This window comes from Macaca thibetana, chromosome 9, assembly GCF_024542745.1.
Source record: "Macaca thibetana thibetana isolate TM-01 chromosome 9, ASM2454274v1, whole genome shotgun sequence".
Classification (NCBI taxonomy): domain Eukaryota; kingdom Metazoa; phylum Chordata; class Mammalia; order Primates; family Cercopithecidae; genus Macaca; species Macaca thibetana.
In genome coordinates, this window is record NC_065586.1 from 90,678,725 (window position 1) to 90,694,497 (window position 15,773).

A 15,773-nucleotide genomic window follows, 5' to 3' on the forward strand; every position below is an offset into this window, starting at 1 on the left:
CATGATTTGGCTCTCTGTTTGTCTGTTACTGGTGTATAAGAATGCTTGTGATTTTTGCACATTAATTTTGTATCCAGAGACTTTGCTGAAGTTGCTTATCAGCTTAAGGAGATTTTGGGCTGAGACAGTGTGGTTTTCTAAATATACAATCATGTCATCTGCAAACAGGGACAATTTGACTTCTTCTTTTCCTAACTGAATACCCTTGATTTCTTTCTCTTGCCTGATTGCCCTAGCCAGAACTTCCAACACTATGTTGAATAGGAGTGGTGAGAGAGGGCATCCCTGTCTTGTGCCAGTTTTCAAAGGGAATTTTTCCAGTTTTTGCCCATTCAGTATGATATTGGCTGTGGGTTTGTCATAAATAGCTGTTATTATTTTGAGATACGTTCCATCAATACCGAATTTATTGAGCGTTTTTAGCATGAAGGGCTGTTGAATTTTGTCAAAAGCCTTTTCTGCATCTATTGAGATAATCATGTGGTTCTTGTCTTTGGTTCTGTTTATATGCTGGATTATGTTTATTGATTTGCGAATGTTGAACCAGCCTTGCATCCCAGGGATGAAGCCCACTTGATCATGGTGGATAAGCTTTTTGATGTGCTGCTGAATCCGGTTTGCCAGTATTTTATTGAGGATTTTTGCATCGATGTTCATCAGGGATATTGGTCTAAAATTCTCTTTTTTTGTTGTGTCTCTGCCAGGCTTTGGTATCAGGATGATGTTGGCTTCATAAAATGAGTTAGGAAGGTTTCCCTCTTTTTCTATTGATTGGAATAGTTTCAGAAGGAATGGTACCAACTCCTCCTTGTATCTCTGGTAGAATTCAGCTGTGAATCCATCTGGTCCTGGACTTTTTTTGGTTGGTAGGCTATTAATTACTGCCTCAATTTCAGAGCCTGCTATTGGTCTATTCAGGGATTCAACTTCTTCCTGGTTTAGTCTTGGAAGAGTGTAAGTGTCCAGGAAATTATCCATTTCTTCTAGATTTTCTCGTTTATTTGCATAGAGGTGTTTATAGTATTCTCTGATGGTAGTTTGTATTTCTGTGGGGTCGGTGGTGATATCCCCTTTATCATTTTTTATTGCGTCTATTTGATTCTTCTCTCTTTTTTTCTTTATTAGTCATGCTAGCGGTCTGTCAATTTTGTTGATCTTTTCAAAAAACCAACTTCTGGATTCATTGATTTTTTGGAGGGTTTTTTGTGTCTCTATCTCCTTCAGTTCTGCTCTATCTTAGTTATTTCTTGCCTTCTGCTAGCTTTTGAATGTGTTTGCTCTTGCTTCTCTAGTTCTTTTAATTGTGACGTTAGAGTGTCAATTTTAGATCTTTCCTGCTTTCTCTTGTGGGCATTTAGTGCTATAAATTTCCCTCTACACACTGCTTTAAATGTGTCCCAGAGATTCTGGTATGTTGTATCTTTGTTCTCATTGTTTTCAAAGAACATCTTTATTTCTGCCTTCATTTCGTTATGTACCCAGTAGTCATTCAGGAGCAGGTTGTTCAGTTTCCATGTAGTTGAGCGGTGCTTGTTCTTACAAATAATTGTTTTACATGGAACCTTTTGAAAGTAAATACTGACCTGATTCCAGATAGTTGAAGTATTTTCGTATGTATTTACTCAAAACAATGTGCTTCTCTTATATAACTATAGTAAAACCATCAGGATCAGAAAATCAATGTGAATGCATTGGAACTTTCTAATTCTTGTTCCTGTTGGTGTTTTACCAAAAGTCCCAAAATATATGCTTTTTGTCCTTCTCATAATTTAGTTCAGAACCCAGAATCGCATGCCACAACTAGGTGTCACATCTCTTTCATCAACTTCAGTGTGGAGCAGTTCTTTAGTCATTACTTGATTTCTAAGACATTGCCACTCTTTGAGAGTATAGGCTGAATATTTATAAAATGTCCCTCAATTTAGGCCTGTCTAATGTTTTTAATGATTAAATTGAGCAGATGAATCTCTGCCAGGAATATCACAGAGGATACTTTTCATTTTGGAGTGATAGACAATTTCAATGTGTTTCATTAGAATGAGGTCATTTGATTACTAGGTTCAGATAGTGTGTGGCTGTCTTCTCCATTGTAACTATGTTCTTCTCAACTATGTAACTTAGATGTATTCTGTGGGTATATTCTTTGAAATTTTGTAATTATTGTAAACTAAAAATAAATCTCAAGCCTGTTTGGACAACGGAACTCCAGCAAAAACCTTAAAAACTGTATTCCCGGCCATGAGAGGATGGGAGATCAGACATGTCTCTTTAGACCCCCTCCCTTTTGTGGTTGACACAAAACAACTCATCAACATTAGTGTTAAAATAGAGACCATGAGACTGATGGGGTGGACTCTTTGTGGCAATAAGATATCAACTTATAAATAGGACCTAAGGTCATGGCAGGCAAGAGTTAGGTCATTCACCCCCACACTTAAAGAATAAACTGTGTTCCAACTGGCTCAAGATTTTAATTTTTCTCTAGCAACTATACAAGCACTGGCCTCCACCAGATGCCCACCTCTACCCACTGTTCCACAAGCCATAGCTACAGCTTTCGTTGTACAAGAGACAGATTTCAGTAACCTTATTCCGATAAGAGGACCACTGAACCTGCTGTAGTGGTTCTGACTGTTTACAGAGGCTTTGTGCTTGAGTGCCCTCATGTCCCTGCTCAATTTTTTCGCCTATGGGGTTAAAGATGAGTGGGTCAGTGAAGAAATGGAGATTAAGTGTCTAAATTCATGCCTCTGTTTTGGTATCATTGTGAACACTAAATAAAAATTTGAATTTTTTTTCGCTTTATGTTTTCAACTTGGAGTCAAGTATGAATATATACTAATCATATTGCTAATCATATGTTCTGGGGTTTATTCTTCTCTCTCCAAACAAGAACAAAATCCTTGGAAAGTCTCAACAGGTTACATTATTTTTCTAATTTCTATTTCTTGTTTTACACTTAACATAAATGCACCGTAAATTGATTCTGTGGCCCTGAAGTAATTAGCCTCATTTTATCTGCAAATAATACACAACTGAACTGATTCTCTCAATATTTCCCTGAAGGTTATTTCTTCTCTTGGACAGACTTTTCCTGTTATAAAGCCAAACTTTCAGTAACTCTAGATGGCAAACATCCAGAGACCTTCCTCCCCCTCTTCTCCTTTGTCACTCTCACTCTCTGTTTATTATTATGAGGACAAGCCTGGCCTCCTGGCACTCTCTTTTCTTTTATTTCTTGCATTATGCACAAAAGAGGGAAAGTCTGAGAACTGAACCAGCAATTAATAACACTTTTTATTTAGCACATTCACAAAAGAAATGGATCTAAATTATCATTCATTAATCACTTTTCTGTGTTTTACAGTGATAACATATTAAAAAGTCAGCATCAGAAAAGTATTAGCATATGTGACAGTCAATACAAGTGTTACGAGTATGAATAATTACAGATATATTTGTGCAGCGACCTGAACAACTCTCCTTAATGGAGGTTGGATGCTCACGGGATATTGAGTGCATGGGAAGATGTGATGAGAGGTCAGAGAAGACATAATAGTGGGAATGTCATTGATAAAAAAGAGTTTCAGGTGATAGCAGATCGGCAGCCAGATGGGCTAGCATTCTTCAGACAGGAATGAAGCAGATCTGGTACGAGGGTGGCAGAGAAATAATCCCTCTAGTAGCTGAAGTAGTATTGAGGTTCTTTAAATCAGCAACAGATTTCAGGTTAAAGTTCTGTAAAATTGTGGTTAGAAATAAAAATAGCTCCATGCGGGCAAGTCCCTCTCCTGCACAAATTCGTTTTCCTGAAGATAACAAAGAGAGAAAGTAGTTAACTCTTTGTGTTAAACTGTGACTGTGACAGTATGTTTGTGACTTGCACAAACAGAATATGCAGTAAAGAATTGATTAATGATTGGGTAGATGAATGAACATGTGGATGAATGGATGGATGGATGAAATGATGGCTGGATTAATGGATGGTAGGACAAACAAATGTACAAAAAGAGACACATTTGCTATCTAACATCTAATCTCAATAGGAACCCTTCATTCAGCAAATATTCATTGATTATCAGTGCCGTAATAGTCGCTTCATTATTTATTTCCACATTAAAACAACTCTGTTGCCATTTTGAGTTTCCATCTGTCATTAGAGAAATACGTGCACATTCTTGTTTCCTGTTCCAAGCCTGATATTCCATGATCTTTCCTTCCACTTTTCACATAATCTGTTCTCAACTCTAGTCATACACACTTTTCATCAATCTTAAACATACCAAGAAGTTTCAAGTTTCATATCCTGTTGTTCGTTTTGGCTAAGATACATCTTTATTAGGCTACATTCAGGACATAGGTTCAATTTCATTTCATCTTCACACTCTTTACAATTCCCTCAAGTAATAAAATCCTATGCTCTCTCGTTTTCCTCAACATCATACTCATGTTTTCACTAAAGCATGGATCACCAGGAATCATAATTCTGTATTTATTTATCTATTGTGCTAAAATGTGAATTATTGAAGGAAGGTCTCTGTCTTTGTCATCTTGGTATCTACAGTGCCAAATATAAAGCAGACATAAAAGATCAAAGAGTGAAGGAAGGAGATTCCATGGCCAGAGACTTAGCACACAAAGCACAGGTGTGAAAAACAAGTATCCAGGATATATGATCATGATTGGAGGAAGACAGGGTGCTATGGAATCACTGCAAAGTAACCTCCTCCCTTGCCAATGTTTCTGGAACCCCATAATTTTTTGGAAAAGGTTCTGGCATCCTTGATCTAAAGCAAATGTCCTGCTCTGTCATTCATTATCTCCCTCAAAATGCCCAGCCTTCCCTTAAATTTTATCACCTTCTTTGAAGCACATCAAACATCCTCTGAGTTTCTTTCTCCATTTTATGCCTCACTGTGTTGTATGAGAGAGCAGGAAGCATGCAGATTCCCCCTCTAGCCCCTACCCAGGGGCCTGTGCATTCCTCTCTCACTGTCCTGGTCTGACTAAATTACAATGACCTGTTTACTCTTCTTCCCTAACTCAGGAGTGAGCCTCTGTTCTCATTGAAAGTTGTGCCCTTGGAGCTCAGCCTGGGAGGTGACAGACACCCTGTAGAAGACACTCAATGCAGTTGTGGACTCAGATACATTCACCAAGGCAGGTAAGGACAGATCAGGTGAATTTTACTTTCCAGGAGGAGCTCTTGGGTGCCTTAGTGATGTATCTAGTGGCAGAGTTCAGTCAACCTAGATGTTAGTTTTCTCAGTTGGGAACAATAGGGTTAACTCCTGGAAGCCCCACTATCTGGCCCAACAATGAGGGTATATTGTGAGGGTGGAGCACATGGGTATTGAGAGTGGTGCTCTTGATCACGGACAAATAGCAATTCTACCAGCCCCAGACGAGGTGCCATGTAAATTCCAACTGATTCCAAAAAGTTCTCTCTTTCCTTCAAATGCAAATGGAAACAAGATTCTATTACCTGCTGAGAAAGGCATGAAGTAGTCACTTTTCTTAAAGTTGCCAGTCTCATCCAGAAAGTGGCCAGGGTCAAAGATCTTTGGATTAGGGAATTCTTTGTCATCGTGCAGCACAGAAGTGAGTAATGTCATTATGATTGTGCCCTGGAAGTAAAAAAACAGATAATCTGATTTATAAAGAAGTCCAGAAGTGAGAAGAAGTAGTGGACATCACATAGCCCCATATCATTGATTTATAGGTGGGGGAACTTAGGTCCAGCAAGCCACAGTAATTTACATGGATGAGCTAAAGGCCAGTAGTGGAAGCTTGCTAAAGAACTTTCCAATCACATTTGAAGTCTTACATCTTGGATACTTGTGTGTAACCCTCTGAATGTGTTCTCCAGATCATCAAGTTTTGATGCCCTTGTCTGTCCCCATCACTTCAAATTTCACACATCTTGTATTTAGATTATGTAGATTATGGTTTAAAATGGAAGTCTCTGTTGACACTTGAAATGTCCAAAGTATCTGTTCATAGAACTTTTGTAAATAAACATGTAATCTATTTTAATATGATGTCATCTGGAATGATAACCACAAGTGCAATAACCAGTAAAAACTATTGAGTGCTTATTATTGCCATGCTACAGATTAATTTTAGCTTAAAACACTGAAAAGATGATGAAATTAGAAAGATTATCACTTTGCTACAATTCAAGTCAGGATCATCAGGTCAGGTAAGGATCATCAATTAAAGCTAGAACCATTGGGTGTGTGATTCTGGAAGCAGGAGTTTCACAAAGTCTTAATGTACTCCCATAGATTTTTACTAGTTGTGTATAAAAAGCAGAACCCCTACAATGGTAAGATCTGGAGGATACCACCATATTATATGAGGAACTTAGCATGACCGATAATGACATATGTGACATTTTATGCTCCCACCTCATCAATGTGATTCAGTGGGATATTCAGTGGGATTCAGCACCTATGTAGTTTTCTTGCCAAAATTGTAGCTGGAATCTGCCTCTAGAAAACAGTCACACAAAACTAGCCTGAGGAACATTTTAAATGACTGCTGATCTCAAATGGTCAACTGATTAAAAAGAAACAAACAAGGAAAGGAACTTTCCTTGGTTATAGGAAGTGAAAAGGTCAACATAAGTGAATTATATGCTTGTTCCTTGCCTGGATAGTAAACTGCAGAAGAAAAAAGTCATAAAAATATTCTAGAAAAATTGAAAAAATTTAAATTTAGGCTGTATTATTATTTGAACAATAGCTGCTGAGCGTGAATACTCTATTATGATGTATAAGAAAAATCTTTGTTTTGGGGCATACATACTGCAGTATTGACGTGTAGATAAACGCTTGTATTGAGAAAGAAAAACCTCTTCTGATTGTGTGCTTTGGTAAAAACAGTGTGGATTGAAGTCCTAATCCTTGTAAAAAATCAGTGATAATTAGGGAAAGCCCCATCGCATCTTGATAAGTTATCAATTCTGTCTTCTCTGGAGGATAACATTAGTAATTGAAACCTTATCAGTCTCATTGTTTTCCTTCATGAAAATATAACTTTTATTATTTTTCATTGAATAATAGGTGGAATAGTGTAGTTTTTAGCATAGCAACTAAAACATCTGGATGAATACAGAAACCATATGATAGACAGCATTGTAAAGCTGCAAAGACCAAAATTGGCCTCAGATTACAAAGACAATTGGCCCCAGTGACGGGAGAACTTCAGAGCGGTGAGCTCATACCTACAGTCAATTTTTGACTGTGTTCATGTCATATTCAATTCTGAATCGGGACAGGAGGTGTTGTCATTATAACTGCCTATGAGAGGTGAATGAATCCATTCTGGAAAAAGATAAACGTTCTCCGAAATTCTGCATTTTTTCATATATAATATCTGGTACTGAGCCATAGGCTTTTAGGCATTTGAAAGACACAACTAAGCAGTCACAAGAAGAAAAGTGGAAGGAAAAGAAAGCAATGAAAACAGACCCACATTAGGGACCATTTCTCAACTAGTTTTATGCAGCCAGCATTATCTTGTTATCAAAACTCTGAAAAGAAAATGTTGAGGAAGAAAAATTGCAGACCAAAATATCTTATGAATATAAATACAGAAGTCCTGAACAGTAAGTAACAGAGCAAATCCAGCTGTTTGTGTATACTTTGTATATTTAGTGAGGGATGTGAGGCCAGTATATACAATCATATAAATAGATGCAGAGAATCAATTTGATAAAATTGCACACACATTCATGACAAAAATTTATATAAAAATAAGAGAAGAGGAAAAACTTCCCTAATCTGATAAAGAATATCCACTAGAATCTTAAAGATTTCTGATAAAGAATATCTACTAAAATACTTAAAGCATCATTCTCAGTAGTGAAATATTAATATTCTTATAGTCTACCCCCCAGCAGATTAGAAATGAAATAAGGATGTCCTCTATCACCAATTCTATTCAATGCTATCCTGGAAATCCTAGCCAGTGCAGTAATGCAATAAAGACAAATTGAAGACAAAAATCATTGGAAAATAAGAAATAAAATACATATTAACCCAGATAGCAAAATAATGTACATGGAATTTCCAAGTATATCTACAGATAAATTATTAGCAATGATCGGTAAATTTAGGAAAGTTGTTAGATATAAGGTCATCAAAATAATATAATTGAACACAATTACATATACCAATTACAAAGAAATAAAAAAGCATTAAAATTTTATAACAACAAAATATTAATTATCTAGGAAAAACCTAATAAAAGAGTTGTAAGCCACTGCACTGAAAAGAAAACATTACTGAGAAAATAGAATAAAGCTCAATAAGTTGGGAGCATAACCATATTCATGAATTAAAATATTTAATGCATGAACATGTTAAGTCTTTCCATATTGAACTACACAATGAATGTCACTTTGATAAAACTCTCAGAAGAGTGTTTTGGGAAATTGACACACTGATATTTTCAACAACTATTTGAAAGTATAAACACCTAAGAGTAGCCTATTAAGGAGACCTAGCTTTATAAATCTTTATAGCCCCAAACAAAATAGCAGAAAGTCCATCAAGCTGCCACATGTATGAGTTTTGCACTTCTCTCATCTTCTGTTGTTAGAGGATTGGAGCTAAACTAGCACTTTGGAAATTTCAGAAGCACAGAAATATAGTGTGAGAGAAACAAGCTTACCTTAGGGATAAGGTAGTTTCTGAACTTAATATCAGTGGTCACTGCATGGGGCACACCAGTGGGGACAAGGTCAATGTATCTCTGGATCTCATGTACTACAGCATCTGTGTAAGGCATGTGGCTCCTATCCTGCATGCAGGGGCTCCTGTGTCTGCCAATTACATGATCAATTTCTTCCTGGACTTTAGCTGACAAGACACAAGAAAGAACTGATGGAAATGGAGATATATGGAACATTTGTCATAGCAATTCATGGTCACATTAAACATGATGTAAAAATCCCAGCAATATTACAAACATGAGTTACATGTGCAGAAGTACAACCAGCCATATAAAAAGGATTACTGTAATATAGACACATACCGTTCTCCTACAAACTAGTCATTACAGTGCACAAGTACATTTCTATAAATTAGCATATATGACAACTAATACAAATTTAAGTAATAAATATTTTAAAAATAAAACATAATAAGTCAAGAAATTACAGTGCTTGCAAACAGAAAAACAGGAATCAAATATTATGTGTATTATCGAAAAAATATATGGGGTATAACGTTAAATTGTAATGATTTTGTAAATATATTTGTGTGTGCGGTGGTGGGGCGGGGGCAGTGATGCAATTAGCACTGGTACTGTCTTCATTTCTCCACTTCCCAATTGTGGCCACTTTGAGCATGCTAGCAGCTTCTTCTGAAATTTATATTTACATTTCTAAATAACCACTATTTCTTTCTATTTTTTACTTAACAATTTTTAGACAATATTTAATGATTTTCTGGTATGTGAGATGAGAATTTTTATCTCCATCTCTATTCCATGTATAGACACACGCCCACAAAGTCGTATGTGTACACACAGACACATACACACATCTACACACACACAATTCTCCTCCTTCTACTTACCAGGATACATTTAGACCACAATTTCTAGTTATATCACTATTCATGTTTATATCATTCTAAATATACTCACACAAACACACACACACATATACACACACACACATATTCTTCCTTGGTTCTTTAGTTAAATCACAATTTTCTATTCTTCAAGTTAGAGAATTTGCACATGTTTGAAACTCCTAGTAATAATTTCTCAATTATAGGGAAATCTCAGACTATCAATCACATCTCTTTGGTTCTTGAAGTCTCCTCTACGTGTATTATTTACCTGTTCCCTTCTGAAGTGGTTGTTTCCTAGGAGCCCAGTAGCCTCTCTGACGCTCATTCTCTTACATGGGGTCTCCTGATTCCTGGCACCCTTAATTTCTTCTGACTTGGTTTCAGATGTGAGATGGAGCACAATCCCCAGTATTGGAGAAAGTTAGTATAGAGGGTGAAATTTGTAACAAGCATGTAGTTCCCAAATACTTTTTTTCTATGAATACACAAGATAATATACTTGAGAATTCTGATGCTGTCTGAATGCTGGTATTTTATATATGACTTGATATAACCCTCTGAAAGATTTTAATTTTCCATTTACTTCTGGTGCTCTGAAATTCCATGACTTTGTGTCCTGTAATGGATGTTTTAATTTCATTCACTCTGCTGAACACTTGTAGATAACTTTCTATTAAGATGGCAAAATACGGAGGTCTTTTCTCTAGACTTGTTTCTTCTCTGGAGAATATCTAGCTGCTGAATGTCAGGAAGCAAGATGAAGAAAAGTGCTGAGTTTTTGAATTTGAGGAATAGATATTTCCCAAAGCTTTTTTTTCTGGCTTCACACCTCACACTTTCCTGGCCCTGTAAAGTGTCCCCGAGTACAGGGGTTCTTAGGCTCTATTTCTCTGGAGACTGTGCTTCCCTTTTCCAGTGGGAAAAAATCATGTACCTGATAAAAGGAGTCATGGAGGAAACCTGGGCAGGAGAGCCTCCCTTTTCAGTCTCATTCCCTACCTTCTTTGGCTCTTGGTGCCTCCAAATACTGACCCTTATGAGAATCATAGTGACACAGATTAGCTTCTCCTCTTGATAAATCTTGCTCTGCTGATACTTACGTTACAACTCCATCCTCTATGCCGTGTCAATTGTCAGACCTTCATTGTCTCTCTGTGTTTTTATTGGCTGTTTTCTATTCTCCTCTCTTTTTACTTCAACAGGCTAATTTTATTTGTAATTTAGTTACTGAAATTTCAGTGGGATCCTGACACAGGAAAAAAGGTATGTTATCTGCTGCAAAACGGGAACTATTTAAATGTGAATTCTAAGGAAATGTAGAGTTTACTCTAAAGGTAAATTATAAATTCTAAAGAAAAGTTGTATGTGAAAGATGCAATTATTAACCCCCTTCCAAATATTCCTATTTGGTCAAACAGCAGTTTTATGAAACACACTTTTGGAAAAATAAAATTCCTTTAGGTATGGCCTCTGCTTAAATGGAAACACCTTTCTTAGGAGCCTAACTTTTAGATTATTTCCCAGACTGGAATTTATCTCAGGATGCCTCAGTACAATTCTAGAATTTCCATTTATGCTTCAATAAAGATTGTTTTCATCTTCCTACCCCAGCATTAGAACACGGAATTTTCAAAACGAGAAAAGATACCTTCAAGAATGAACCTACTGTTCAAAGTGGACTTTTCATAATGAAACCAACACTCACTGCTAGACCAACTTATACTGGTTCTCCCTACCACAAATTACCTCTGCTGAAATCTAGATACTTCATCAGGGCTTTATTTATTTTGCTACTGCCATATTGCTTTTACTGATCTCAGTCATCCTCCTCCATTGTGCAAAGATGTCCTTTTTAATCATGTCATGAAATTTAGACAGATTCCAGCTGATGACACAGAAATGTAAAGAATGAAGCTTCTCAGAGAGAAACAAGGTGGAGGACACTGTCACCATCTTCTCAGCACTGTTCTAAAATTCACTTTGTTCATCATCTGTGGTCCTACCTGTGACCTCTGGGTGCTTCAGCAGGAGCAGGAGTCCATATCTCAGAGTGGTGCTTGTTGTCTCTGTTCCAGCAATAAATAGATCAGCTACAGTGCCAACCAAGTTTTCAATAGTGAATTCTGACTGTTGGTTGTCCTTTTCCTAGAAATGATTTCATGCAATTATCTGACAAATTATGTGCCAGTATATCTAAATACACTAAATTTTAAAGAAACATACTATGTTATAAAGTTAGCCAAAAGAGATACTGGACAGTACAGTATTAGAAAAAGCAACTGTATGGTATGGCAGAAACTGCAGATCAGTTAACTCAAACTTTATTTCCTGACAGACGTACAAGTTCCATTCATGAAATCATTTGCTGCTTAGGTTAGTCACACAGAGTATTTCTTGCCCCAGAAATAAAAGCAGAAGTATACTGATGCCCTGTCTTAGTTCAATTTGTGCTATATAACATAATACTATAGACTTGGTAATTTATAAAGAAAAGAAATTTATTTCTGATGATTCTGAAGGCTGGGAAGTCCAAGAGCATGGCAGTGGCTTCTGGCAATGGCCTTCTTGCTACTTCATCACATGGCAAAAAGTAGAAGGGCAAGAAAGGGTAAGAGTAAGAGCAAGGGGTGGGGGCACACTCACATTTATAATAAGCTGTCAAGAACTACCCCACTCTTGCAATAACGACATGAGTATATTTACGAGGGCAGAACACTGATGACGTAGTCATGTTTTGTTAGGCTGCACCCACCAACACTATTGCATTGGGCATTCACTTTTAGCACATGAACTGTAGAGGATTCATTCAAACCAGAACATGAATCTTCTATTTTCTCCTTATTATTCAAAACATGAATGTGAAAGGGGAGGTAGGATTGACATCATCTTTGACATGAGCATTTGATCATAGTAATGAAGACTTCTATACTAAACATGGTAAACAAAAAGAAAGAAGGTACTTGACTTTCTCATGCTTAAGGGCTACCATATTATTTCTATTCTAGCCCACCATAAGACTTATTGTATTTGAGATATATAAGCCAACTATTTGATTAAGCTCTTGATATAGTTTGGATAATAAATATTTATCTCTCTCAAATCTTTTGTTGAAACTTAATCCCCAGTGTTGTAGGTGGGACCTGGTGAGAGGTGATTGGATCATGGGGGTAGGTTTCTCATGAACGCTATTTCCCTTGATGCTATCCTGATAATAAGTGAGTTCACATAAGATCTGGTTGATTAAAACTGTTTCTCCAACTTGCTTCTCCTTTTGCCATATGATGTGTCTGTTCCTGCTTTGCCTTCTGCTATGAGCAAATACTCCCTGAGGACTCTGCAGAAGCTGAGCAGATGCCAGCATCATGCTTGTACAGCCTGCAAAAATGTGAGCCAATTGGGCCTCATTTTCTTACAAGTTGTCTGACCTCAGATATTTCTTTGTAGCAATTCAATAACAGCCTAAAACATTCATTTTTATGATTTTTTTTATTATTTGTAAGTGAACACAGTTTTAGTTTGTAAATATAGGTAAATTAGGGCCATATCATGAAAAGTATTACACTCTTGAATCAAGAGTTTGCAATTTTCTTCTGTTGAAAATTTACAAAGACTCAGTATCACCTACGTATTCATTACAAAGCTGAAATGTGTAAAACAAATATGTCAACAAAACCAAGAATGAAATATAGTGAAGGATAATGAGTTCACAAAGACAAGACAGGTCTAACAAACTTGTAATCCAGATGGGAGGCAACAGGCAACTTATTCTAAGGAATAAGTTCAGGAATAAATAGGAAAATACAAAGTGAAGAGAAATGGCAATTATTAATACAAAAACGTGAGGCATTAACTGCCTATATTGGATAAAGAAGAGTAGGGGTAATGCAAATGCCAAGGCTAAGGGACTAATCGAATAAAGTTCTCATAGACTGAAAGTGTGAATACACCTACAATAAGTAAAGTATTTGAATTAGTAATCAAGAACTACCCCCCACCAAAAACAAAGTTCCAGCTCAAGATTACTTCACTAGTGAATTCTACCAAAACAGTTAAAAAGAGCTCAGATCCAAGGGAAAAGGAAAGGGAACTTGTGTGAACAAGGTAATGTTCTTGAGAAGTCTCAAAACCACAGCCCACTCCAGTACTTGTGCTCATGAAGATAAAGAAGGTCACCTTGACTTCAGATCCCAGTAGCTTGCCAAATTGGGTAGAGAGGCTAAGAACACTCCTACCTGTCCTTTCCATGGATTACTAAGTTTCTCAGGGTTTTATCCTTGCCAGCTTCTTTTTACTTTATTTGTGTGTGTGTGTGTGTGTGTGTGTGTGTGTGTGTGCGCGCGCGCGCGCGCGCGTTTGTGAGTTGTAGATTCTTCTTATGAATTGACCAATAAGCTTCATTGCTCTCTCTTTAACAGTCCATTTGGCCTATGATTATTCACCTGTAATATTGGCTCTTCCTTCTGAGGATTATTGATGATTGACATCTTTGTCAGCCAACTGGAAATCTCTGATGCCTCGGACTGTGGGAAGGTCTGAGAGATGTACAGTGTTTGGGTTCCACTCTTTGCTACAAAGGAGGGCAATGTTGAGTGGGCCTAACTGTCCTCTGGTCTCCCAGCAGCAAATGCAAGCACAACCTCTGATGGGGGTGGCAAGAGAGTGATATAGACTCTGTAAGATTTACTCGGTTATAAATAGGCTTAGTGTGGTGATTTCCTCAAATGCCAACTGTACTAGCAATGTACTGGGTTTGTGAACACAATCAAGACCTTCTAATTAGCTGGGGTGATGTGGATATGGTGTTAGCTGAGATAAGACAAAAGTTTTCTCCTTCCCAAATGTTGTGTTATTTTGCCAGCAGATGTTGTAATAGGCTGTGCCTATTGGCTTCCAGCTAGGAGGTGGTTCTTGCAGGAGAGAGCCACATAGACTAGTAGCTGTGGGATTTGTGTTTGGCTTATATTACCCAGGGGAACATGTAGAAGAATGAAATATGATTCCTATATCTCACCATATACAAAAATTAACTCAAGATGGACTAAAGACTTAAATATGAGACTTGAAATCATAATAATTCTAGACAAAAACCTAGAAAAAACTCTTCTGAGCATTGGTGTAGGCTAAGGATTTATGACTCAGTGTTTAAAAGCAATTTCAATAAAAACAATTGACAATGGGACCTAATTAAACGAAAGAGCTTCTGTATAGTTAAAGAAACAACAAGCAGAGTAAACATACAACCTATAGAATGGGAGAAAATATTTGCAAAATATACTTTCAACAAAGGACTATTTTCCAGAATCTACAAGAAACTCATAACAGCAAGAAAAAAAAATCGAAATATTCCCAGTAAAAAGTGGGCAAACAACATGAACAGAAATTTCTCAAAGGAAGATATACAAATGAGAGAGTGGAGCAAGATGACAGAATAGAATGCTTCACTGATTATTCCCCATGCAAGGACATCAACTTAACAGCTATCTACACAAAGTGTACCTTCATAAGAACCAAAATCAGATGAGCATGCACAGTACCTAGATTTAAATGTGTATCACTGAAAGAGGAACTGAAGAGATAGAAAAAATACTATTGAATTACTGACATCCTCTTTTCCCCTGGCAGCAGTGGCATGGTTCAGAGAGTGTTTCTGAGTACTGAAGGAGGGAGAACACAGTAATTATAGAGCATAAAATTAGTGATGTTCTGTTATGGCAGAAGGGAAAACAGGCCCAAATTCAGCTGATGCCCACTCACAGAAGGAGCATTTAAACCAGCCCTGGCCTGAGATGAATCTCTGATACCAGTGGTTGGAACCAAGTTTCTACAAGCCTCATCACTGTGGACTATAGGGCTCTGGGACTGTAAATGAACTTGAAAGACAGACTTGGCTACAAGGATTGTAACTTTTATGTGAGTCCTAGTTCTGAACTGGGCCCAGAGACAGTAGAGCGGTGGTGGGAGGTGCAACTTACTGAAACACCAGCTGAAGATGGGTAAGGGGGCGCTGACATCCCCCCTCTCCTAATCCCAAGCTGCACAGTTTTCACTTCCAAAAGAAACTCCTTTCTTCTGCTTGAGGAATGGGGGCTTGAATAGCTAGCAGCAATACCCGGGTACTATGTTGAGGACTTTGGGTTAGACTCTGAGACTTGCTGGCTTCAGGTAAGACTCAACACATTCCCAGCT

The 15,773-nt window shown here is 37.3% G+C and overlaps 3 protein-coding genes across 3 annotated transcripts in view; 2 read left to right on the forward strand and 1 right to left on the reverse strand.

The window, feature by feature from the left end:
* The window catches only part of LOC126962032 (cytochrome P450 2C9), a 65,266-nt gene extending 60,181 nt beyond the window's left edge, over positions 1-5,085 (forward strand). The window contains exon 9 of the mRNA XM_050802802.1: positions 5,048-5,085. Coding sequence (XP_050658759.1) covers positions 5,048-5,070 — 23 coding nt within the window. The 3' untranslated portion in view covers positions 5,071-5,085. The remainder of the gene's footprint in view (positions 1-5,047) is intronic.
* The window catches only part of LOC126962034 (cytochrome P450 2C18), a 263,118-nt gene that overhangs the window by 142,954 nt on the left and 104,391 nt on the right, over positions 1-15,773 (forward strand). The window lies entirely within an intron of this gene.
* LOC126962037 (cytochrome P450 2C20) overlaps positions 3,280-15,773 on the reverse strand; it is a 32,613-nt gene continuing 20,119 nt past the window's right edge. The window contains exons 6-9 of the mRNA XM_050802814.1: positions 11,591-11,732; positions 8,680-8,867; positions 5,486-5,627; positions 3,280-3,809 (exon numbers count right to left, since the gene is read on the reverse strand). Of these exons, the coding sequence (XP_050658771.1) occupies positions 3,628-3,809; positions 5,486-5,627; positions 8,680-8,867; positions 11,591-11,732 (654 nt within the window). The 3' untranslated portion in view covers positions 3,280-3,627. The remainder of the gene's footprint in view (positions 3,810-5,485; positions 5,628-8,679; positions 8,868-11,590; positions 11,733-15,773) is intronic.